The 23,093-nt window shown below is 45.8% G+C and overlaps 4 protein-coding genes across 10 annotated transcripts in view; all 4 read left to right on the forward strand.

Moving 5' to 3' along the window:
• The first annotated feature begins 411 nt into the window (after positions 1–411).
• znf740b (zinc finger protein 740b) lies at positions 412–7,844 on the forward strand. Of its 2 annotated transcripts, none has more exons than XM_041241652.1 (7): positions 412–509; positions 1,998–2,163; positions 2,799–3,017; positions 3,350–3,469; positions 4,925–5,048; positions 5,747–5,865; positions 6,189–7,844. In XM_041241652.1, the coding sequence occupies exons 2-7, from the start codon at positions 2,119–2,121 to the stop codon at positions 6,360–6,362; spliced, it is 801 nt and encodes a 266-aa protein (XP_041097586.1). In that variant the 5' UTR covers positions 412–509; positions 1,998–2,118; the 3' UTR covers positions 6,363–7,844. The 2 variants fall into 2 exon arrangements, with proteins under 2 accessions (XP_041097586.1, XP_041097587.1); XM_041241653.1 differs by having other exon boundaries at positions 1,998–2,142.
• Positions 7,845–8,575: 731 nt separating this feature from the next.
• On the forward strand, positions 8,576–12,737 carry LOC121308930 (gametocyte-specific factor 1-like). Of its 5 annotated transcripts, none has more exons than XM_041241654.1 (7): positions 8,576–8,855; positions 9,381–9,476; positions 10,031–10,137; positions 10,523–10,649; positions 11,565–11,648; positions 11,788–11,854; positions 12,076–12,737. In XM_041241654.1, exons 2-7 carry the CDS (start codon positions 9,407–9,409, stop codon positions 12,173–12,175), a joined length of 555 nt encoding a protein of 184 aa, XP_041097588.1. In that variant the 5' UTR covers positions 8,576–8,855; positions 9,381–9,406; the 3' UTR covers positions 12,176–12,737. The 5 variants fall into 5 exon arrangements, with proteins under 5 accessions (XP_041097588.1, XP_041097589.1, XP_041097591.1 ...); XM_041241655.1 differs by lacking the exon at positions 8,576–8,855 and adding an exon at positions 8,871–9,060; XM_041241657.1 differs by lacking the exon at positions 8,576–8,855 and having other exon boundaries at positions 8,872–9,476; positions 12,076–12,158; positions 12,599–12,737.
• A 722-nt stretch (positions 12,738–13,459) lies between these two features.
• zgc:113184 (uncharacterized protein LOC553745 homolog) lies at positions 13,460–16,693 on the forward strand. Its single transcript, XM_041241663.1, has 4 exons — positions 13,460–13,538; positions 14,792–14,913; positions 15,549–16,027; positions 16,491–16,693. Exons 2-4 carry the CDS (start codon positions 14,802–14,804, stop codon positions 16,662–16,664), a joined length of 765 nt encoding a protein of 254 aa, XP_041097597.1. The 5' UTR covers positions 13,460–13,538; positions 14,792–14,801; the 3' UTR covers positions 16,665–16,693.
• A 2,606-nt stretch (positions 16,694–19,299) lies between these two features.
• slc4a8 (solute carrier family 4 member 8) overlaps positions 19,300–23,093 on the forward strand; it is a 30,608-nt gene continuing 26,814 nt past the window's right edge. For both annotated transcript variants that reach the window (XM_041241649.1, XM_041241650.1), the window contains exon 1: positions 19,300–19,609. In XM_041241649.1, the coding sequence (XP_041097583.1) occupies positions 19,565–19,609 (45 nt within the window). In that variant the 5' untranslated portion in view covers positions 19,300–19,564. The remainder of the gene's footprint in view (positions 19,610–23,093) is intronic.

Genomic DNA, 23,093 nt, shown 5'->3' on the forward strand with positions numbered 1-23,093 from the left:
GGTGGTAAAGTAACGTGCTTACGTTGCAGAGGCAGGTGACGTCGTAATGCAACACGACACTCCGGTGATGACGTCACAGCTTGTGGAATGCAGCAGCGCTTCTGGAACGCAAACAACCATTCATAAAAAAGTTTTTTTTTTTTTTTTTTTTGGCGTGCATTCCTCAAAGTTTTCTCTACTGCAAAGCATGCTCGGCTACAACACGTGTTCGCTTTATGTTTTGTAACATATTCATTGATAACGGGAGCATCTAGTGGCTGTTTCTAGGTAATACACAAAGTCCAAGCAATACTGCAAAAAGCCCTTTCTCCTTCACTAAAAAGGACGCTCTGAGCTTCAGGGCGCCTTGTACTTTACCAAGATGGCCCCCTCGCCGTCTGCCTGCAGCCACCGTCACGTGTCCCTCCGCTCTCCCCGGGGAGCACTTCCGGTGGCGTTTCCTGTGTTTGTAAACTGAGATCACGAAGTCGTTTTTAAGACAGAGAGAAAACAAACGAAACCAAACCCAGGTAAACCGTTATAGTCTAATACAGCGATATGGACTCGCAGGGGGGTGGGTGCATGCTAGCGCACATGAGGCAGCGCTCTGGTAAACGAACAAGCAAACAGCACGAAGCGGCGTGAAGGGAAAGCTCTGGCAGACCCCGCTGTGTGAGCCCGCCGTGGGGTCAGAGAGACGGGGAGTGATGCATTGTAATAGTAGTGAGCGCCGACCCTCCCTCCGTGCACTGCGTTACGAGCGGCTCGCATCGGCTTCATCCTGTGCACAAGCGGCGGTGCAGACGGCTTGTTTGTGGATGCTTTGCTTTTTGGGGTCGCTTCAGCCGCGCTGTGGAACAGAGTGGTCGCACCCCTGTGCTTGGCCGGTGCTATCAAGTAAAGGCAATAAATACATTGCCTGCTTTAGTGTTCAACCTTTTCTGTAAATTCACCTTTTAACACATTAAGCCGTCTGTTAACAAAAAACAAAAAAATCTTTTACCTAGACTTAAAGTTTAGCCCGGCCATATCTGTGTGTGTGTGTGTAATTGTTTCTAGGTGAGCTGGTTGGGATATTGTAGGTTAACGTGTAGTCAGTCAAACCACGGCTGAATTTCATTACTTTTGTAATTGTTTTTTTTTTTTTATTCAAATCTCTGTTTTCTGCTAAACCGTCGTTGCTCTTACTCTAAATAGACATCCTGCCCTAACCAAAACCTTTCCCGATGCCTTGGGTTATAAAATTAGATCAATAAACACGAACATGAATCCAGCTGACTGTTCTACAAAACGCCCTGGACTTAGATAACAAACCAGTTCATGTACATTTGAACTGTACTTCTCTTATTGTTCAACAATATGTACACAGCAGTTAAACTGTCTTTTTTGTAATATATATGTATATATATATATATATATATATATATATATATATATATAGATAGAGATAGAGAGAGAGAGAGAGAGAGAGAGAGAGAGAGAGAGAGAGAGAGCAGCAAACAGCTCTCTATTCAAGGAGAATCAGCCTCCAGCAGTCATTAGAAAGACTTAACGAGGAAGAAGTGTCATTGGCAAACTGAAAACTCAATAATAAAACTCCTAGAAAGAGCTACAACACTTTACCACATAAACGACAACATCTGACTGTTTCTGCCATGCTGTCTGAAGAGGGCAGGAGCCAAAACGCTATAGCTACTTATTAAAATAGTTAGTTTTCGGTAGATCAATTACTTCTCCATTATTTATACAGTATTACAATATATATATATATATATATACACACACACACACAAACAGTACATATGTATTTCTGCCTGTAAATTGGGTCAATTTGGTCAGCTGAGAGAATTTGAACACTTAAGATTTAAATGAGTTTTTAGTTAGGGTTAGGGTCAGGGCAGCGAACTCAAAAAGCACGTTTCAGTTTTACATTGGCCTGTCTTTCTGCACCTCTGCCTCAATGAATTTGTGTGAATACAGCGTGTGTGTGCATTTCTTTGCCTTTTTCTCATTGGCAGTTGTGGCCGCTGGGTTCCTGCCAGATGACTGGGGTGGATGAAGTGTTAATCCAAGCAGAGCAGCCTGATCGAGGGGCCCCAGTGGCACAGCGCTCCCCGTAACGCACGCCGGCCCGCACCGATGGCCCATTTACCAGGCAGCGCGGTGAGGGATCACATGAAATGGGTTACTTTCACTTTTTCATTTTCACTTTTATTAGATTCTGAGTTTGCATGCCGAGGCTTTTTCACATCTGTAGCTGCGGTACAGAAAGCCCTTCAATCAGAAATGACATGCTTGAATTGCTGAGCTGCTGTTTTGGCACATGTTGGCCGCCGTGCTGCAGAATTGAATAAAGCTTCATTGTGTTTTGTTTGTTGTGTAAAAGCCTGATCGTGCACGAAGACACAAGCGTGTCTTTGAAGGTTTTCATAAAGTCAGTCTTACTCTTTTGTGGCTTCCTGCTTTTAAATATTCCAGCTGCATATATTACACTACCCTGTGTAACGCTCGTCTGTGTTTGAAGCAGCGTTGGGGTCAATTCCTGCTTTGCAATTCCAATTCCGTTTTGTAAAATTTCCTTGGAAGGAATTGGAATTGATATTTTAGAGACACTAGTAATTGCTGCGATTTGTTCAGCTGCTTTCATTTGAAGCCGGTTTCATTGACTGACAAGCGGAGACATTGATTGAAGACGATGCAGGAGTCAGCCCTTGTGACCTAAACTTTGACACACCCGAGCCCAGCTGAGCGTTCCTGAAATGTGTTAACCATGCTCCTCCCGCGTGCTTCTCTCTCTCTCTCTCTCGTGCGTGTCCCAGGCGGGGTTGCTGGGGTGCGAGGCCGTCCTCTCCAGCATGGCTCTCATGCAGGCCAGCTCCATGGCGGGCCAGAAGAAGATGATGTCTCAGATGTCCCACAGCAGCAGTGGGGGAGGAGGGGCGTCTCACAGGGACAGCGGGGACAGAGGACACAGCCACACCCACTCTCACAGTCACAATCACATGGTCATGCCTGCAGCACTCAGCTGCCCCCCACTGGTGAGTCTGCAGGGGCGAGGGGGTCAGATTTGTGTACAGATGCGTTATGAAGGCTGCAATGGAATTACGTGCATGTGATATTAACAATAGCAGCATTAATAATATCTCTATAGCGCCTTTCAGGAGCACGTGTGCCAAAGCGCTTTAAAAATGATCAGGGTTAAAAGCAGATTTTTAAAGAAATGAAAATGCTAGCAAAGACTGAGAGGTCTATTCCTAAAGGGCAAGCGACCCAGATAAATTGTAGGAGAGTTGGTTCCCGGTCACAGCTGGTGCAGAAAGGTCCTGCGGATTCATTAGGAGAGTTTTTTTTTTTTTAAATCTTTCGGCAGGTGATCCGGAAGGAAGGAGATTTCCACGCTGCCCGGATTCTGGAAGACAAAATCCCGCAGGAGTCGGAGGAGCAGCAGCAGCTGAAGAAGAAAAACCGGAAGTCCGGGACGCCCTGCAAAGTAAGACTAGCGGCCGCCACGCCATGACAGCGGTGAACGGAGGCCACGATATATAAGGCTGATTGATGACCAATGGGTGATATTAGCAAGCAACTCTCTGAGTGGTAACTGTATGAAACTAGCATTGACACCTGCAGTGCTGAGAGTGGCGTTCTCTTTCCTATACTGCTAGAGCGCTCTGCAGTGTGGAGAGTGGAGTTCTCTTTCCTATACTGCTAGAGCGCTCTGCAGTGTGGAGAGTGGAGTTCTCTTTCCTATACTGCTAGAGCGCTCTGCAGTGTTGAGAGTGGAGTTCTCTTTCCTATACTGCTAGAGCGCTCTGCAGTGTGGAGAGTGGAGTTCTCTTTCCTATACTGCTAGAGCGCTCTGCAGTGTGGAGAGTGGAGTTCTCTTTCCTATACTGCTAGAGCGCTCTGCAGTGTGGAGAGTGGAGTTCTCTTTCCTATACTGCTAGAGCGCTCTGCAGTGTGGAGAGTGGAGTTCTCTTTCCTATACTGCTAGAGCGCTCTGCAGTGTGGAGAGTGGAGTTCTCTTTCCTATACTGCTAGAGCGCTCTGCAGTGTGGAGAGTGGAGTTCTCTTTCCTATACTGCTAGAGCGCTCTGCAGTGTGGAGAGTGGAGTTCTCTTTCCTATACTGCTAGAGCGCTCTGCAGTGTTGAGAGTGGAGTTCTCTTTCCTATACTGCTAGAGCGCTCTGCAGTGTGGAGAGTGGAGTTCTCTTTCCTATACTGCTAGAGCGCTCTGCAGTGTGGAGAGTGGAGTTCTCTTTCCTATACTGCTAGAGCGCTCTGCAGTGTGGAGAGTGGAGTTCTCTTTCCTATACTGCTAGAGCGCTCTGCAGCGTGGAGAGTGGAGTTCTCTTTCCTATACTGCTAGAGCGCTCTGCAGCGTGGAGAGTGGAGTTTTCTTTCCTATACTGCTAGAGCTCTCTGCAGTGTGGAGAGTGGAGTTCTCTTTCCTAGACCTGTGTACAGCTGTATGTATCTTACTTCTTTGAAAAATGCAATTTATTAATAAAACATTTAGGTGTGTATTAATATTTGATCTGTATATTTAACGGTAATCTGTTTTCACTGCTCTGGGTGAACCCCCATTCAGAGTTCGGATTATTTCGGGAATTCCACTTTTGTTTCGTTGCAGTGTGAAACCACGATCACTTCAGAAAAAAATGTGCGAGAGAACCAGCCAGTCGCAACGAGTTCTCTTCCAAGCGAGTTATTTTACACTGACCTGTGATGAGAATTTTAAACATGAACACCTTATTTTTCAGTTTTCAATCTGAAGTATCTTTTCATTTGGAAACCAAGTCTTGTATGAAATTACCGTTATGTGTGTGAGTGTGTGTATGTATATATATATATTTATTTTTGGGGAGGGTTGGATAATCATATAGCAGTAGCAAGCTGGGTTGAAGGGTTTTTTCTTTTTTTTGAACCCTTGTTTCTGTCCTCCAGGTGGTTGCGGTGGATGAGAACGGGGACTGTCCGTTGAAAGTTCTGAAAAACTTCATTTGTGATCATTGCTATGGAGCCTTCCGCAGCAGCTATCACCTGAAGAGACACATTCTAACACACACAGGTAGCAGCTTGTGCCTTTAGCAAGCAACTCTGAGTGGTAACTGTATGAAACTAGCATTGACACCTGCAGTGCTGAGAGTGTAGTTCTCTTTCCTGTACTGCTAGAGCGCTCTGCAGTGTGGAGAGTGGAGTTCTCTTTCCTATACTGCTAGAGCGCTCTGCAGTGTGGAGAGTGGAGTTCTTTCCTATACTGCTAGAGCGCTCTGCAGTGTGGAGAGTGGAGTTCTCTTTCCTATACTGCTAGAGCGCTCTGCAGTGTGGAGAGTGGAGTTCTCTTTCCTATACTGCTAGAGCGCTCTGCAGTGTGGAGAGTGGAGTTCTCTTTCCTATACTGCTAGAGCTCTGCAGAGCTCTTTCCTATACTGCTCTCTGCAGTGTTGAGAGTGGAGTTCTCTTTCCTATACTGCTAGAGCGCTCTGCAGTGTTGAGAGTGGAGTTCTCTTTCCTATACTGCTAGAGCGCTCTGCAGTGTGGAGAGTGGAGTTCTCTTTCCTATACTGCTAGAGCGCTCTGCAGTGTGGAGAGTGGAGTTCTCTTTCCTATACTGCTAGAGCGCTCTGCAGTGTGGAGAGTGGAGTTCTCTTTCTCAGACCTGTGTACAGCTGTCGTTATTGATTGTCCCAGGTCCTAGGTTTTTTTTTTTTTTAATGTCTGAGTGTATCTCAGTAATATATATATATTTTTATCCCTGCTGTGCAGGAGAGAAACCATTTGCGTGTGACGTCTGTGACATGCGCTTCATCCAGCGCTATCACCTGGATCGGCACAAACGCGTCCACAGCGGAGAGAAACCGTACCAGTGCGACCGCTGTCAGCAGGTGAGTCGCGAGCCGGTGCCACCCTCGCGGAAATGGGCGTGGCAAACCCGGGCCTGGTACGCATGCCCACTGCAGAGCAGACGGAGAGGGGTGACGTGATAACTCTTCTACTCACTTTTGCTTCAGCGTGTTTGCATGTCAATACCAGGGAGGCAGACAGAGAGACACACGCAGAGAGAGCCACCCTGCAAAAACAATCACTAATCAATCACCCCTCCCCCTAGGGATGCACCCCCTCACCCACCCCCCCCGGCCACGATCTCCTGCAACGATACGGGCCACGGAACAAGAGCTGTTAACGATCACGGCCTTTATAATTCCAGAACTTCTCCCGGACGGACAGGCTGCTGAGGCACCGGCGGCTGTGCCAGGGAAGCGCGGTGAAGATGGAAGCACAGGCTTGCTGTGAGAGCAGAGCCTACTCTCAGGACCAGAGCTCCCCCGGCTCAGTGTGGAGCCCCATGACGCAGGCAGCCTCCAGCAGACTCGCTGTCTGAGCAGGGAGGCACCGTGGGATCACAGCGTTCCCTTGCCTTGGAGTGCCTGGAGTCACCGGGTCAGAGCTGCACTGTGGCTTGGCTCTCTTAAGAGTGATCTGGACATGTCATGTTTTCTTAACACCCCCCACCCCACCCAGTTATTGTTATTTTTTAAAAACAAAAATGTTTTTATTGTGGTACAGTTCTCCAATGTGTGTTTTTAAATGCTTTATTTTTTAAAAATCTTTTTTTTTGTTGTTGTTGTTGTGTATTAAAGGGGACGGGTGGGAGCGAGAGGGGTCCAGAACGGGTGGGGTTAGTTGATTTTATAGTTCATGAATTTTTTACACAAAGGGTATTCGGAAAATTCAGGTGGCTGTATGGAAGTGCATTGCGCCATTGCGGAAAGCTCCTGGGTTAATTTTTCTTTTATATAAACGGGAACTTTTGTTATACTTCACCCTTTCTTTTCTAATAGAACAATATAGTTCATGGTTCTGAGTGTTTTTATAAGTAGTTATAAATTGTTTCCTCACAAGCCCAAGTTCAAAAACTCGAAAAAGGTGTTTCTTGCAAAAATGATGAAGCAAAAAGATTCAATAAATCTACCACTTCTAGTGGCAGCAGGATATTGTCTAATTGCCTAACAGACTTCATGGGCGGGTCTGAACTAGCAGAAACCACCTTTGGAGAATGTAAACCAAATGGGTGGTCAACAAGGTCTTCCTCCTTTCTGTGGAAGCAGAAACGCTTAAGAATGTAGTTACACCAAGAAATTATATTTTTCAGTAGAAAACTAACCTTGCTTTAAGAAGGCAGTGTTTAACACTCACACAAGTTCACTAAATTCTGCAAACTTTTCTGCAGGCTGGTTATCATTCGTACAAAACTGGAAACTGTCACAACACTGAAGAGAACAGATTGAGATGTAAAAAGCTATTCCTGGTGGGTGCGAGTTCTCTTTTTGTAGCTGAAAACGACACAGTATTGAGATCCCAGGATATTGCCCTGTTGCTGGTGCTTTCGATCATTTCTTTTACTGTGTGTTCCTCCAAGCACAGTCCACCTGGTTGCTCTCATAACCAGCACTGTCCTTTAATTTTTTAGGGTTCAGAGTACCTCGTAAACAGCAAACTGATGTAGCATCGCTGTTTTGAGAAGTAGCCTACAGAGGGAAACTTCAGTCTGTGCCTGTCTAGTTTAGCTGTCAGATATTCTATTATTATTATTATTATTATTATTTTATTATTATTATTATTATTTTTTTATTTTTTTTTAGCTGTTTAATAGTCTTGCATGTCAAGCCTTGAACCTTTCGATTTAGTTCGAAGGACCCCCCCTCTGTGTTCATTTATTTTGTGTAGTTTTTATTAAAAAAAACAACATTTTTTTGTATTAAAAAAAGTCTCCTCACTCTCTCTGTTTAGTTTGTATGTAGTGCAGGGCTGTCAATAAGCTAAATAAAAGATTTTATTACGATCTTTCTGCTGTACAGATTAATTTAACAAAGAAAGTGTCACTGTTGTTTCTGGGGAATGGTTTAAACGTGCCATTTTCATATGTGTGTGTGTGTGTGTGCTCTGCTTCTACCTAACTATAAAGGTTACAAGTTGGTGTCCTGCATGAAATGAAACCACGTAAAAAGAACAACGCTTTTTTTTTAGAAAACCCCGTTTATAAAATGTATTTCAGCACGGCCAGCTCAAACCTGACCAGAGTAAACCGGTATTTTAAAATGCGCGCTCTTACCAAGGGGCTGCTGCGTTTTCTTTGTGTGTGTTTTTTTTTTTTTTTTGGGTTCTCTAAAAGTAGGTTTGAAGGAGGCCACGACGAAGCCAGTACCATCAAGCAAAAAAAAAGACGATGCAAAATCTAATGCTGCTCTTATTAATTCTTATTGTGATAGGCAGCATGTGTGCAGGGTTTCGTTTTGGGTTGGGTTTTTTTTCCATGCATTTTTAATACTCTCTAAAGAACTTCAGTATGTTGTTTATCATTATGGGATGCGGTAAATATAAAGAGTTGATGATGTTTAAAAGCTGGTTTTGAAAAATGCATGTAAAACAGGGTAAGACGATGCGAAACACATGGGGGGGGGGGAATTAATTTCTGCAAATATATCCCATGATACTTCCACTAGAGGTAAACATTTATAGTGTCCAGTTTACTGTTCCGAGTTATTTATTATTATTATTATTATTATTATTATTATTATTATTATTTTTAAAATACTCTAAAAGTAAATATTCTGGTTTGGAACGCAGTTAAATCAACACTAACACAATTATATCCAAATGCTAGACCCAGTATAGAGAAATCAAAAACAGCAAACAACTGTTTGTTTCTATCGTGCTAAAACAAAACAGCAGGCTCTGTGTTAATGCATATGTTTTATTTCTTCTTCTTCACTATGAATAGCTGTCATAATTAAACAGAGGTCAGCCCTTACGCAGCGCTTTTAAGCTTGACGTGATCCACGCCGGGTGGTGTTAAACTCGGCTTCGTGTTTTGGTAAGCACACCTTCAAAAAAAAAAAACGATTAGTTTCTCACTAGCTAAAGAAAAAAGTGTTTGTATGGCCTGCTGCAGATTTTTAAATCCGCATTTAATGAAAACGGTCGATTTTCCCTCGTCGGTGTGGTTAAGTCGAGGCGAGGACAGAATAAGAAACGCAAATTTTGGTGCGCAGAACCAAACCAACTGCGAGTTATAACATGTAGGATTTGTGTATTTTAACAGTGTTTTGTGTTGAATTGTTTGTTTGGGGGTATTATACATCCGGGCAATGTTATGAATTAACCTAATAAAAAAAAAAAAAAAAAGAATGTTATGTTTTGTACAATATTTGTTTTTAGTTGTTTGCCAACAACCGTAACTTTCTTCAAAGCGCTTTTGTAATGAAACGCGATACTCTTTAACTGGAAGCAAGGTAACCAAACGCTGGTGTGACTGTCGGGTTTGGAAAGCGCACGGAATCGCGCTGTCCGGTTAGGTTTGTAAGTTTTATGACCTCAATTTATTTTATTTTTTTTTAAGTAACGCCAGATTTCAGCCTGAGCAACATGTCCGAGCCTCGGGGTGCAGCCTTCGGGGTGGAAGCAGACGACCCGCCCGGGTGTCGTCCTGATCGGGGTGAGTCGAAGCGGACCACGCTTTTTAATAACGCATTGCAAATAAATACGTTATATATATATCGGTTATTGATGCCGTGCAAATCCGCACCGGTTTGAGGATGGCGCCATTAGCCATCCCGAGCAAATGTATGTTTAGAAAAGTCCTAACGCAAGCTTTATTTTGGTAGTTTTTGATGCATTGCTTTCTAGACTTTTATGTAAATAACGTTTTTTTTTTTTTTTTGTAAGTTATCATAACAATATAGTTAATGGGTAGATGCCAGTTAAAAGTGCGCCAAAATAAAGTAGCCTGTTTTCAGACGAGAACAATGGCGTGTATTGTGTTGACCCTTTCCGAGCAGGCAGACCTAGATGCTTGCAGTCATTTCCAGTCTTGTGTAGTATTAGTATGTCTTTGTGCGCACTATCCCCTAGGACAGGGCTTCCCAACCCTGGTCCTGGGGAGCCCCCGTGTCTCCCAGGACCAGGGTTGGGAAGCCCTGCTCTAGCCGGTCTCCCTTGGCCGGTTGCAGGGTGAAAGTTTGAACCGGGTGTCCTATCTGTTCTCCCCAGAGGCAGCCGACATGTGGAACCCTGATAAACTGCTGCAGTGTCCTTACGATAAGAATCACCTGATCCGAGCGCTGAGGTTCCCTTACCATCTCGTCAAGTGCAGCAAGGTGACCTATTCATTCTGCAGACCGCCTTCAGCCTGCCCTACCCTTAAACATGAACTAGAGCTGAACTCCACTGGCTGCTGACCATTACTAAATGACGTTTTGTGTTCATCGCACTTGATTTTTATCAGCCTATTGTAAAGGATATTCTCAGCCAGTGATGCGAGCAATATTTCTGTGCAAATGGGAAGTGTCTCGTGCTGTAAACACACATTTATAGTTAAAGGCAGATCTTTATACTGGTAAATTTTTCGGAAGGGGGGGGGGGGGCAATCTAAAATTTATTTGCTTTTAAATGCGTGAACGATTCCTTTAATCCAGCATTTTTTAAAGAATTGGTTTGAGACATTCTTTCAACCGAACACTGTTCTCCCCCCTCTTGTTTCAGAACCACCCAAAGCTGGCCCAGGAACTCAAGTCTTGCCCTTTCAACGCCCGTCACCTCCTCCCCAGAAGCGAGCTGAGTCACCACATCGCCAACTGCGTGGACCGGTGCATCATCGGCGAGGACAGCTGTGAGATGTGGAGTCCGATACAGGGGCTCGGGGGCTGCTGATGGGATTCACACCTGAGCCATGTGTTGCGCGCACAGCCCCGGGGGGCGGAGCTCGTGTGTTGCGCGCACAGCCCCGGGGGGCGGAGCTCGTGTGTCGCGCGCACAGCCCCGGGGGGCGGAGCTCGTGTGTTGCGCGCACAGCCCCGGGGGGCGGAGCTCGTGTGTTGCGCGCACAGCCCCGGGGGGGCGGAGCTCGTGTGTCGCGCGCACAGCCCCGGGGGGCGGAGCTCGTGTGTCGCGTGCACAGCCCCGGGGGGCGGAGCTCGTGTGTTGCATGCACAGCCCCGGGGGGGTGTATCTTTGGTTTCAGACGTGGTGGGGACGGTTGCTGTAGCTGGGGCATGTAGGAATAAATTGGTTTTCAATCAGATTTGGCTTATTTGTGGTCGTGCATTTCCTCTGAGAGGTGCTTCACAGCCACTCCACCACAATTGGACGCTAATGTTCAAATGGAAAATATTTTTATAGGGTTGCTCTCCGAAATGGTGTCACGATTGAGAAATTTCACAATGGGGGGGGGGGACAAAACCTAGTAGAACCAGTGTTTTTCTGTTTGTACCAGGTTCAGCTTTCTCCTGTGCTTGACTGCCCATAATGCACTGTGCTGCCTCTGTTGGTTGGCGTGGAGACTCCCATACTGACTAGCGATTTTTATACAAACCCACTGAGAAGTTTTAGTACTGCTGCAGTGCGAGGGGAACATTTCCCCGTCGAAATCGGGTTACCTTGATCCTGCTGTACGGGTGATCCGAATGCTCAGGACAGGAAGTCAAACACTGCTCTCTGTTTGATTCGGGCCGGGCGCCAATAGTTCTGCATTGACATGAAGTCACGATTCAGGGCTTGGGTGTCGCTGACGTGTTTTCTGTTCCAGTGGTCGAGAACGCGCATGACAAGAAGTGGCAAGTGCCCGTGAGCACATGGCAAAACCCAAGCGTTGAAGAGGACTGGGATGAAGGTAAGGGGGGGGTCTTGCGCAGTTCTGTGTTCTGGAAGCCCCCCTTTTTCACATCAGGGAGGGGGGGGGCATTTTGGAAACATTTGTACAATACAATTGCTTTGCTGTCTTTAAGAATCGTCTTTTCTTCCCTCTGCAGAAGTGGATAACTCCTCTTGCAAGCCGTTTGTCTGGGGTATTGATACAGTTTCTATCCTAGAGAGCAGGTAAGTGGCTCCCTGTGTTACATGGGGGGTGGCTGGGGTTCAGCTAGGAGCTGTGTACTGCAGGCACTGTGTGTGCAATGCCAGTGTGAGCCATTAATACACCCCCCCTCAAAGGGACCGTGAGCAGAAGCAGAGCTAACTCTAGTTTATTCACTTTGCCTGGTACTTCTGAATAGTGGGATTTTTTTTTTCTGATTTTATCATTTTGTAATAACCCACAGCGTCTTTTGCAGGCCTGAGCCTAGTGCAAGCAGCAGCTTGCCAGCAGGACTGCGAGTGCCCAGAACCCTGCCTTGGAAGAACTGTAAGTGTCGGTTTTAACACAATGCAGGGTTCAGTCTCCTCTGGGTATTCCTGAGGGAGCGTTTGCATTGGCTCTCCTGCAGAGGAGGGAGGCTAAGCCACTGGTGTTACTGACCCCTACTGGCCCGGTGAGCTCGTAGCAGGCACCAGCAGGGGTCTTCAGTTCCCAGCAGCTTGCTGACCTCTGCTCTAGAACTCCCGGGTGTAAAGAGTTTGGTTTTGGTGCTGGGAGTGGAGGATGCTCCTTGACCGTCGATTTTTCCTGAGCTGTTGTGGGGGGTCTGCTGCACTGAGGGCACATCATTGGACAGTCTACGTTTGGGATAAAAGGGGAGGTAAAATTAACTGGGCACTCAAACAAGAATATTTGATGCAGTGCAATTCATAGTGAATGTATTCTAAGCATTCTGTGTGCTAAAACTTTACTTTTGTTTTTTATAGGAGAGTTCTCTCTGGAAACAGCTGTTGGCAGTTCCCATCCTGGTGTTTTGAGTTGTTATTATTATTAGATATTGTATTGTTTTATGGTGTGTTAAGTAGCTAAACTGAACAACTCCTAGACTGAGTTGTTATGTTTAAAATAAATCGCTGGTTTGAACATGTCAGTGTGTGTGGTGTGCCTTTCTTTATTAGAGGACAGGCTTCCAAATCCACATTCGTGCCTCTTCGCTTTATCAGGCAGTACCTGCAGCCCCCCTTCTGTTTGTATTGTGTGTAGGATTTGCAGCCCTGTAGATAAACTGGAGCATCATAGTCCCTTCTCTGTAGATCCACATGATCAGAATACAGCTAGTCCTCTCCAGCATGATGTGATCAGGAAGCAGCAGGAACTTTACATCAGTAGTTTTTTATTAGTCGTCAATTTAGATTTTTATCCCATTTCTCCCAGTTTGAAATAGCTAATTGTGTTCTGGGCTCAGCTCACCGCTACCGCTGAGCTCTGCTGGGAGATTCGCTGGCGCCTCAATCCTTTTATCCTCTGGAAGTCCGGGTAGCAAGAAGTGGCTTTTATTATTTTGTGGTAAAATACGGATGCTTATTAATGGAGCAGCTGCTGTTGGATTGGGTCAGGTGGGAGAAACCTGTTCTACCAGTTTGAAAACAAGACTCCCTTTTGCAGAAGCGCTTTTGCAGAAGCCCAGCTTTGATCATACTGCTAGTAGATAGTTACCACTGCTATAGTGAGATCACAGGGCTCTAGTTCCTGTTCTTCATAAAAGTTCTAGTTTTACTGGAACTGCAGACCCCCCCCCCCCCCCCCCCCCCCCCCCCCCCCCCCCCCCCCCCCAGGGATTGGCTATTCCGGTCATGTGACCTAGACACAAAACAGGAGCTGTCAATACAGGGGAGAAGCAGAAGGGAAGATTACTCTGGGCTGAAAGTAAGTAAAGTGATCATACTCTGTGTGTGAAGTGTGCAACTCCTCAGATTTCTGCTAAACTGAGTGTTACCATAACAATATACTTAAAGAGTATTAAAATAGCAGGTAGATGCAGAGTAAAAAATGGTTCCAAAAAAAACAAAAATGAAAGCAGCCTGTCCTCGGACCTCTAGCGCTTACTGTGTTTTTAATGCATGGATAAATGAAAGAATTGAGAAACTGAAACTCTCCCCCTAGACAGGAAGAAGTTGTTGCTAGGTTGGCGGTTTTCCTTTTTTAGCCACTTCTCTGGTGTGTTTAATGAATCGCACAGGCGCGGAGGATGGAGTTTCATTTTCCAGTTAGAACGAGTCTTCCTCACCCTGCAGTGGACTGTTCTGTGTTTTGCAGGTTGCGCTTCTAGTCTGCTGTAACGGGTGAAAGACTTGCTTTCGGGTTACTGCTGTTGCGTTGGCAACAGATGTTTCATGTCTCTGGCGATGCGATAGGCTTGGCTCTGGAAAAGGGAAGGTTGTCTCGGTAAAGCTGAGAGGTCGGAGCGAGACTGCGTGATGCGACACTTGCTTCCTTTTCTCATTTAACTCTTCCGTTGCCAGTGTTCATCAAAAAGCATTTGCAAGACCTCCTAAAGAAATCTACCTTATAAAAGCGTCCCAGCTTGCACAAGAGCGCTCTTAATATTTTGGCATTCTGAAAGTTCCTTAAAATATAAATGAGAAATAGTTTGGAGTATGTGATGCATGTTTTGTCACATTGTGTCATGTCCTGCGCATGTGATTACATTGTGCAAAGCATAAGGTGTTCTAGGACTTTGACAGATCCTGTCACTTTGTTTTTTTTAATTGGGCATCTTGCACAACTTTAAATAGACTCGTACATTTTACTGTGTGGCTCTGTGTTCCTTTTTCTCTTACTGTTTTAAATGAATTCCATGTGTGGTCGATTAAAGTCAGCAATTCAATTACTTGCTAATTTGCCTGTTTTGACATTTTCCAAGATTCAATTCCAGTGGTTTGATTTCATAGGCACAACAAATCAAAACCACAGAAGCAGTGGGGTGCTCCGATACAGAAGCAGTGGGGTGCTCCGATACAGAAGCAGTGGGGCGCTCCGATACAGAAGCAGTGGGGTGTTCCGATACAGAAGCAGTGAGGTGCTCTAGCATATGTGCACCCTGCTGTAGGTGTCCTTGTTAGTGTTGGTGCAGTGTTGAGTGTGTTTAATAGATCCGGATGGCGTCTTGTCCTCTCCAGCGCTGAGAAGATGGAGCAGGCCTTCATGCAGCTGCAGGAGCAGTGCTTCATACTCCGGGCGCTCTGCGTCAGACAAGCAGAGATGCTGGACAGACTGACAGCCAGGCAGAGCTTCCCAAACGGTAAGAATTGGCCCTGCTATGCCTGGGCCAGCCTCCCAACACTGCCAAGCTGCTGCTCCAGCGATACCCTCCTCTCCCTCTGCAAGCAGGTTCATGCAGGTCTCTGTGGAGAATGGGTAGTAAAGCACTGCTGCTCCAGCGATACCCTCCCCTCCCTCTGCAAGCAGGTTCATGCAGGTCTCAGTGTGGTGCTTTGTGATGGTGCACTATGGAAGGTGCTATATAAAAGATTGATTGTAAAAGTTTACAGTGGTATTTCGGCAGTCCCCCCTGTCCCCCCCCCACCCACAATGCTTTTTCTGCAGTTGAATGATTTGTTTACCAAGCTATTAATATGCTTTTCCATGCCTCACTTTATTATGCTTTCACTATGCTTGATTACACTGCTATGCTTTCACTGTGAGGAAACTTTAATAAGGGTTAGTTTACCATGGTTTGTGATTCAGTGTGCTTTACCGTACCTCCCTGTGCTTTACAATGCTTGGCTAGGCTTCACCGTGCTTTTTGCTGTGCTTCGTTACACTGTGCTATGATTTTACTGCAGGAATGTTTTATAAGGGAAGCACTGGGAGGGGTGCTGTAAAATCAGAGTGTTGCTTGATCAAATGAACCCGATGCTTTCTCGTCCGTGGCAGACTCTGGCATGCCAGTCTCAATGCCCGTTCAATGCACCGAAGGAGACCGGAACCGCTCCGAAGTGCCCTTCAGGAATCGGGAGCTGCCGGGCCAGGTGGAGAAGCCCCTCAACCACACTGGAGACCACCGCCGGGGCAACAGCACAGTCAAATACCCAGCCGGCACAGACGATTACGACTTCCTAGCCAGCGGGCTGGAAGGGATGCAGATCCACTGCCTCGCCAGGAAAACTGGAAACAAGAAAGACTTTCAGGCTCCTCCTCCTCCTCATCGTCTGTTAGGTGGTGCTGATTCTGACCTGAAAACACCGCCCCCTGCTGGCGCCAGTGGGGTACTGCAGGCTGGTCGGCAGGCAGGGGTGAACCATGTGTTGGCTCCTGGAGGACTTTATAGACCAGAGAAGGCAGCTTGTGGTTCAGAAACGGTCTGTAAAAAAGACTGGATGGAGCCAGAAGTGGAGCCAAGAGGCCATTTCAAGGTATGTATTTTTAAATGTGATGTAGCAATAGAAACTAGAGACTCTGGGGGTCTCCTGAACCATTTCAGGATTTATCTAAATGTGTTAATCCTGATTTGTTTAAATTTGCAATTCAGTGCCTTGCACCCCTGCCCACATAATCAGGTTCATAAATTGAAGGGCAGTGCTGTTTAGATCATTAAAATAGACTGAGCTGAGGGAAGACTTCCAGAGATGGAAGTAAGACTCCTATTGCATAGCAATTTCACCTGTGATGTAACAGGAGTAGCAGGTGTGGAACAGATCCCTGTGTGTGGGTTTGTTTACTGTTCAGTCCTGGCATTTAGGATTCTCCGGACAAGAATCAAAATCAGGTTTAAAAAAATTGGGTGACAATTATAACTCCATGTGTGTTAGCCTAAGAGTGGCATGCTGGTTCTGAGTGTGGGTGTTCAGATGACTGGAGCTCTCCGTTTGTCTGTAGATGCCGTGGACGCCGGGGTGCCAGCTGGACAGCGAGGTGCTGCAGCTTGGGGGGATCCTCCTCTCCGACGTCACCCTGAACTCTCAGGTCTGCGAGTTCTGCCAAGCCGTGTTCCCCAGCGAGACCACCACGAGGGGGGAGTACCTGCGGCACATCACCGCACACATCACGTAGAGACCCCCCCCGCCGCGCACCTCGCACAGAGACCCGGGGGGGACCCCCACCTGACAGAGCCCCCCCCCCCCCCCCCCCCCCCCCCCCCCCCCCCCCCCCCGCCGCGCACCTCGCACAGAGACCCGAGACCACTGCTGTATGTATTACCATTGTGCAGTTTGTGAGACTGTGTAGTGTCTCGAGCTGTCCTGACATTAAAAGTACTTCTTTTTTTTAATCACTTGTGGCTTTCATTGCAGAATATCATTTAACGTGCACTGTGTCTGCATTGATACCCTGTAGCTGTGCGTGGAACTACAGTGTGACCTCACTATCCATTAAGGATGCTGATAAACTAATCCATTTACTACAATCTTGCCTGGAATGCAGCTGTGTTTTTGAAGACCTCGAGAAATACTTCTAATCAAAACGTTTGCGTAGAATTGTATACCTTTTTTTCTTTTAGAATGGGCAGATATTGAGGCTGATAGGATTTCCACTAGCCCTGCTTGCTGCCAGTAGCATCTGCACACAGACTAATTCTTTCTAGAACTACCTGTATCTCTTTATATAATCTTAAAGCCAATAAAACAGAAATTTGTCTCTCTCTGAAGCCCTGATGTTAATCTACTCCCGGCTGAATTACTGGCACCAAGAAACCCTAATAGGCTCCTGCCAATGAACACTTGACTGTCCCAATAGCCCCTCGGGTTAGCATTGCTAGTACTGCATGCACTGCCGTTGTGTGTTATAGTTGTGGATGGTACTGCAATGCAAACACGTGGATGAAGTGAACGGTGATCCCCTGGTGCCAGCGGTGCTGACCATGCATTATTTAAGCAGCACTGTATCAGATTTCATCCTCCTCACTCCAGGTCCTGCATGATGTTCGCTGGCATGCCGAGTGCTTGTTCTTGCTGTGGGTCGAATGCTGTGTTTTAATTGGCGAGTCTCTGTGTTGGTGTGAGTTCGGGAGCTGCTCTTCAGTGCTAGTTGCCTGTCCTGGTCATGTGCAATGCAGGCTAACCAAAACAGCTCTAGCACCATCTCTAGTGCACAGCAGCCTGCTGTCTGCAAAACTCAAACTGCGTCCCAAGCGACAGATCACTAGATGGCGCTAGCTCTTACGTCTCTTGAACCTTTTTAAGGTGCAAGGGGATGTGTGTCCCACGAATTGAAATGATGCTGACTTTCTTAATTATTTATTTATTTATTTTTTGCAATGAGGTGCACGAAGCAACAGGGCTTGAAATGTGCTGGCAGGTGCGATCTGGGCGTCCAGATGCTCAGTTTCCTCCTGGTGGTGCTCGGGTCTCTCTCCAGTGTGTTTTTAAGAAGAAACTCTTTGAACAACCGCTCAATTCCTGCTCTACCTCAAGGGGTTAAGACACTTTGGCATTTCTACGTGTGGTATGTCTCTCTCTCTCTGGCAGGCTTCTAGAACAGCTCCTGGGTTCAGAACAAAGCATCTTCACCCATACCTATCAAAACTAAATGGAGTATTTGAGTAACTGCAAAGAAGCACGCCGAATAACTGCAAACGTCATTAAAAAAATGAACCCTACTTATTAATCAACAGTGTGCAGAAGATGGGTCCGGTCTCATCGCAGCCCTGTGTTCTGCAGCAACAGCACGCCGTGCAGTAAGGCAGGCAGGGCTGCAGACTGCTGCTGGCTGTTCAGGTCAAGCGGGATGTATGAGGAGTTATTTTAAAAACCAGGCTCACTGGATTGAGTCTACAGTGATCTGGTCATCTGCAAGGAGGTTGCACACAACACAACACAACAATTCCACGAGTCTTGCCTGTCATTTGCGTGCGATTTGTATTGATCTGCAGCTCAAAGTAACAGCGTTATAAGACACATTTCAAGAAAAAAGCTGTTCCTTTATCACCTGTTTGCAGGCTAGAATTATACCTTCCTACTGCTGCAACTAGTCCTCGGCTCGGGGGAGGGCTACACTTGTGGTCCTGCAGCTGAAACTGGAGAATGTAAATAAACTGGACAGTCAACAAAAAAAGCTGCATCCCCAGAATGACGCACTATGACATTTTGCAGTGGAGGAACACAAGGAATCTAATTGCACGTCTGTAAACTCATATATGAATGACAGTCCTGTAAGTTTAAACTTTAAATAATAAACTCGAGGATTTTAAGTATATATTGTACAAGGCATCAACTTATCTGGCTAACACTGACATCTATGAATAAGCCACCTATTCTATATTCATCTGTGTACTATATTTATATTAACTGTATTGCTGTGAATTGTACTGTCTTCAAGAAAAGGGTTGGCCCATGTGAATCTAACTGGGTGTGTCATATTTTAAATTATTTTATGCATTCTATTTAATATGTGTACGCACATCATGTATTTATTATCTTGAAATGTAATAAAAACATAAATCATAAAAAAGCGCAACAGACAGAGTTTAATGGTTTTAAGTTAAACAAAATAAAAACAATAAGGTAAGCGAGTTAGTGAGAAGGGAAAAAAAAAAAAAGACATTGAATACTAAATACATGGAAAGATTGTATTTTGTTTTAATCCTGTTTAAATCGACCTCACCTGCCGATATCAGCACTGGCTGCGCGCATCGTTGAGTTCAATGCACGACCCATCCGAACTGAGCTGCGGTGGCGCGGCGCATTACGGTCCCCCTGTCCTCCTATTGGACGGCGGGCGAGCGATGCTCGGACACGCCTGAATACAGGGTCGGAGCCGCACTGGCAGCGTTGAGTTACCGTGTCAGCTGCTCTGGACCGCCGGAGTCTGTTGCCAGCCGAAACATACTGACCCGCAGCGGCGGCAGCGCTACTGTTGTGGCGGATGCTGATTACGGTACTGGAAAAGGCTGACCATAACGGATTGCAACCTCGACTCCGGTTCAGAAGAGAAACAGCGGCACGTACAATTCAGCAATGCCTGCCGGAAGCAACGACCCCGAATGCATTTTGAGCTACCAGGTACAATATTGCATCTATATATTTTAATACGCGTATTTATTTGCAGCAGATAATGTGTTTGTATGACGTTTCAAACGCCAATACTGTCTGCCTGTCTTGCCAGCCTGCCTGTCAGTCTGTCTGTTGGTTGTTAGTGACGCAAGTGTCTTTTTTTTATTTAAAAGGATCGAGTCTATCAATATTTGACGGTGTAATACGGCCTTCTAACGTCATTCAAGATTTAAATAAAAGATATAGATATTAGAATTATTATTACAGCGCAATGCAAGGGATAGCATAGTGTGGTTCCACTTTCAATACTGCTGCTGGACTCGTCTGATTAGGTCTGCGGTATTCATTTGCAAGCAATCTTCTCACAGACAGGTGAAACCAAGGACAGTAATTAATTTGCATGATGTCAAACGCGTGTGCGTGTGCGTGTGCGTGTGCGTGTATTGTTCTGACACATGCATCCTTCCAGTACCGTTCCACCGGTGTGTCCTGTCCCATTACGCACATTGTGTAACTTTGTACTGTCTTTGCATGCTAAACCGCTGTGTTATATTTTGCATTGGGTTGTAGGGTTTTGCTGTCAACAATAAGACAGACGACCCCCCCCCCCCCCCCCCCCACGCTCGTGGTAGCCTGCACAGAACACATTTTTTTAAAAATACATCGTTAACTCGGTTTTATGAAGCAGGCTTTCGAGGTTTCTTACTGGTAATAATATGTACTGGTACTGTAATATAAAACCCCCAAAACGATGCTGCCAGTGTGTTTTCTACCCCTTCCACGCCGGTATTTGATTTGGCCTCTCCAGTAGTAACCCTGTCTCCAGATGATAACAGTGCTGGATTGTATTTCTTTATATAGATATATACCTTGAGCTTTCAAACAAACGCAACCCCTTTTTGTAGTTCTTTAGGATTGAAAGTGCGTTGCCATGTGTTTGTTCCTTGAAAGAGAAGTGAATGTTTTTCTTTCTTTGTTTCTGGTTACTGTCTCTGACCTTGAGAAATGTTTTCATTCAGTCGTGTATAGCGCTCGATGCAACGTTACAGCCCCGCAGAGTGCAGCGCAAGGATACCGTTTTGAGGTTTTTGCTATGAAATATGAAAGGGCCAATTCACCCTGGCCTGTACACCCTTACAGCTGTGCATGCAATTTCTTGTTTTAAATGATTACAATCTATTGCATTGTCCGTGCTTGGCTGTGTCACAGACTGCGATATTAAGAGGCACGTCGGACCAAACCAGCATCATGACCATAGCATGCATGTAGTTTATTCTGCACGTGTTTTAATTAATCAGATCTCTATCATCAGAGCGATACCGGTTTGTTTTTATATCGATCTTAAGATCATCAATGCGCGCTGTGTACCTGCTTTGAGTTCAGAGTGCCTGTGGAGCTCGTTACCATAGTTACCACGGAACTGGATAGAGGGGGTCTGAAATAATAATAATAATAATAATAATAATAATAAAATACTTGGTAAGTTGCAGTAAACGTACAATTACAGTCCGTAGGACATTAATTGTTAGACTTGCAGAAACGCTTTTCAGCTACAGGCCAGCGAGAGAATTCAAATACTGAGCTGAAGATTTAAATCATCTCTTAATTATGGTTAGGGTGAGGGTAACGTGTGTTCAAAAGACCGTCTTTCTGCAGCTGTGCCGGATTTATAAGCAAAAAAAAAAAAAAAAAAAAAAAAACCAAACCAACTGAGAAATGTTTTTAATGAGCTGTTACTGACTAGTACTGGCTGTTCAGAACCAGATATCACCTCCTACTGCTGCAAGTAGCTTGGCTCTGCTGGCAGACTTGGGACCCCAGCTTGCTCCTGCTTTTTTTTTGGGGGGGGGGGGGGGGGGGGTGTACACAAACTGCACTGTCAACAAAGTCTGCTTTGTGCTGGAATGCACATGAGGAGAGAGAGAGAGAGAGAGCGAGAGAGCTGTAAAAGGTGATTCTTATTTAGCTGTGGTTTTTAGTTGAGCAACCAAGCCCAGAAGTTTAGCAAAGCAGTGTGTGTTTTAATTATCGCATGTGGTGAAGCAGACTCCTGCTTTCAGTTTGCATCGTGTGTGTGGGTGGGTGTGGGAGGGGCGTTCTCCTCAAGCGGTGGTGTTTGATGCCTCTGAATTGAACAAATAAATACATGTTGCTTGCAGTGCTGTGCGAGTAGAACAATCCCCTGTGCAGCAGGATTTCAGACTTTTTTTAAAGCACGCGTCTTCCTTTAACTTGACTAACGATGACCGATGCACATGTTAGCAGACCAGACGTGGATAGAGTTTGCAGCTGAACTGCTTTGTTTATTTAACGCGCTAGCTGCAATTCAAGATGTAAATGCTCTCTCTCTCTCTCTTTACCTCTGTTGACAGAAGCATCTGTTTTATGACAGACGCACAGCAGTCTTGGACGGCTGTACACAGGCAGCTGCTATAAAAGCAAAGCACGTGTGTTCAGCTTCGCTGTCGTTACCTGTGACCTGAGCGTGGAGTGGTTTAATCAGGGCCAGTGGATTAATGACAGCGCTGCTTGCTGTTCTGCACAATTAAAGGTGGGAGGGCAGGATGCATTTCAAGTAGCAGACAAGTACCTTTTGCATACCTGTATAAAAGCTAACATGTTGGTAGCGTGCTGTCCTTGCCATACCTTGTGCGAACCCTAGGAACTGAAAAACCATCTGAGTACCAGGAATGAAAGCTGTTGGACCCCTTGCTGAATCAAAATGATCGCACTCACCAAAGCTTGAACAGGTCTTTGAGTCTGTAGGGTTTAATGTTAGGAGCTGTTCCTGTTGTTTGTCAGAGCCAGGGGAGGAGCTAGGCAGGCAGGCAGGCAGGCATTGTTCGATCCCCTCTGACTGGCAGTAACACAAGCCGCTCTGTGCATTTTCTAATTCTGAGGTAAAACAAAAAGCTTGTCGCACAGCTGAGTATGTCGGTCGCTGTGCGTGGGGGAGCTGCCAGCGCTGTGTCCTGCAGGACAGTGCCTGGTCTTCATCATGTGGAATTTTCCCACTGCCTAGTAGTGTGCGTAATGCAGTCGTTTTGAAGTTATCCCCAGGAGGGAGGCTGGCTGTGAACCGGAGACTTCACACACCGCAAGCAAGAGTCTTAACCGCTGTGCAAAAGAGCCGGGCACAACTGTATCCCAGGTTTTAGAGCTGTTTAAACTCATCTGTAACACTTTTCCCTTGATTATACCAAACTTAGTTTACCATGTTTATTAATAACCTTTACTATACCACTCTGGGATTTACAATGCTTACCCTTACTATACCGTGCTTTCACTGTACTTTGTCAGACTTGGCTTTTACTGTAGGAAACGTTAAGGAAAGCTGCAGATGATTATATGCTGCAAACTAAGAAAAGTACAGCTTTTGCATGCAGAAGATGTGTAGCGTTTGCAGGCAACGCCCGGACGATCTCCCATGCCCGTTCATAGTTAACCACAGGAGAAGTTTAATGTGATGATGCTGATAAGATATCCATGGCAA

This window comes from Polyodon spathula, unplaced genomic scaffold (assembly GCF_017654505.1).
Source record: "Polyodon spathula isolate WHYD16114869_AA unplaced genomic scaffold, ASM1765450v1 scaffolds_806, whole genome shotgun sequence".
In the NCBI taxonomy this organism is placed as follows: domain Eukaryota; kingdom Metazoa; phylum Chordata; class Actinopteri; order Acipenseriformes; family Polyodontidae; genus Polyodon; species Polyodon spathula.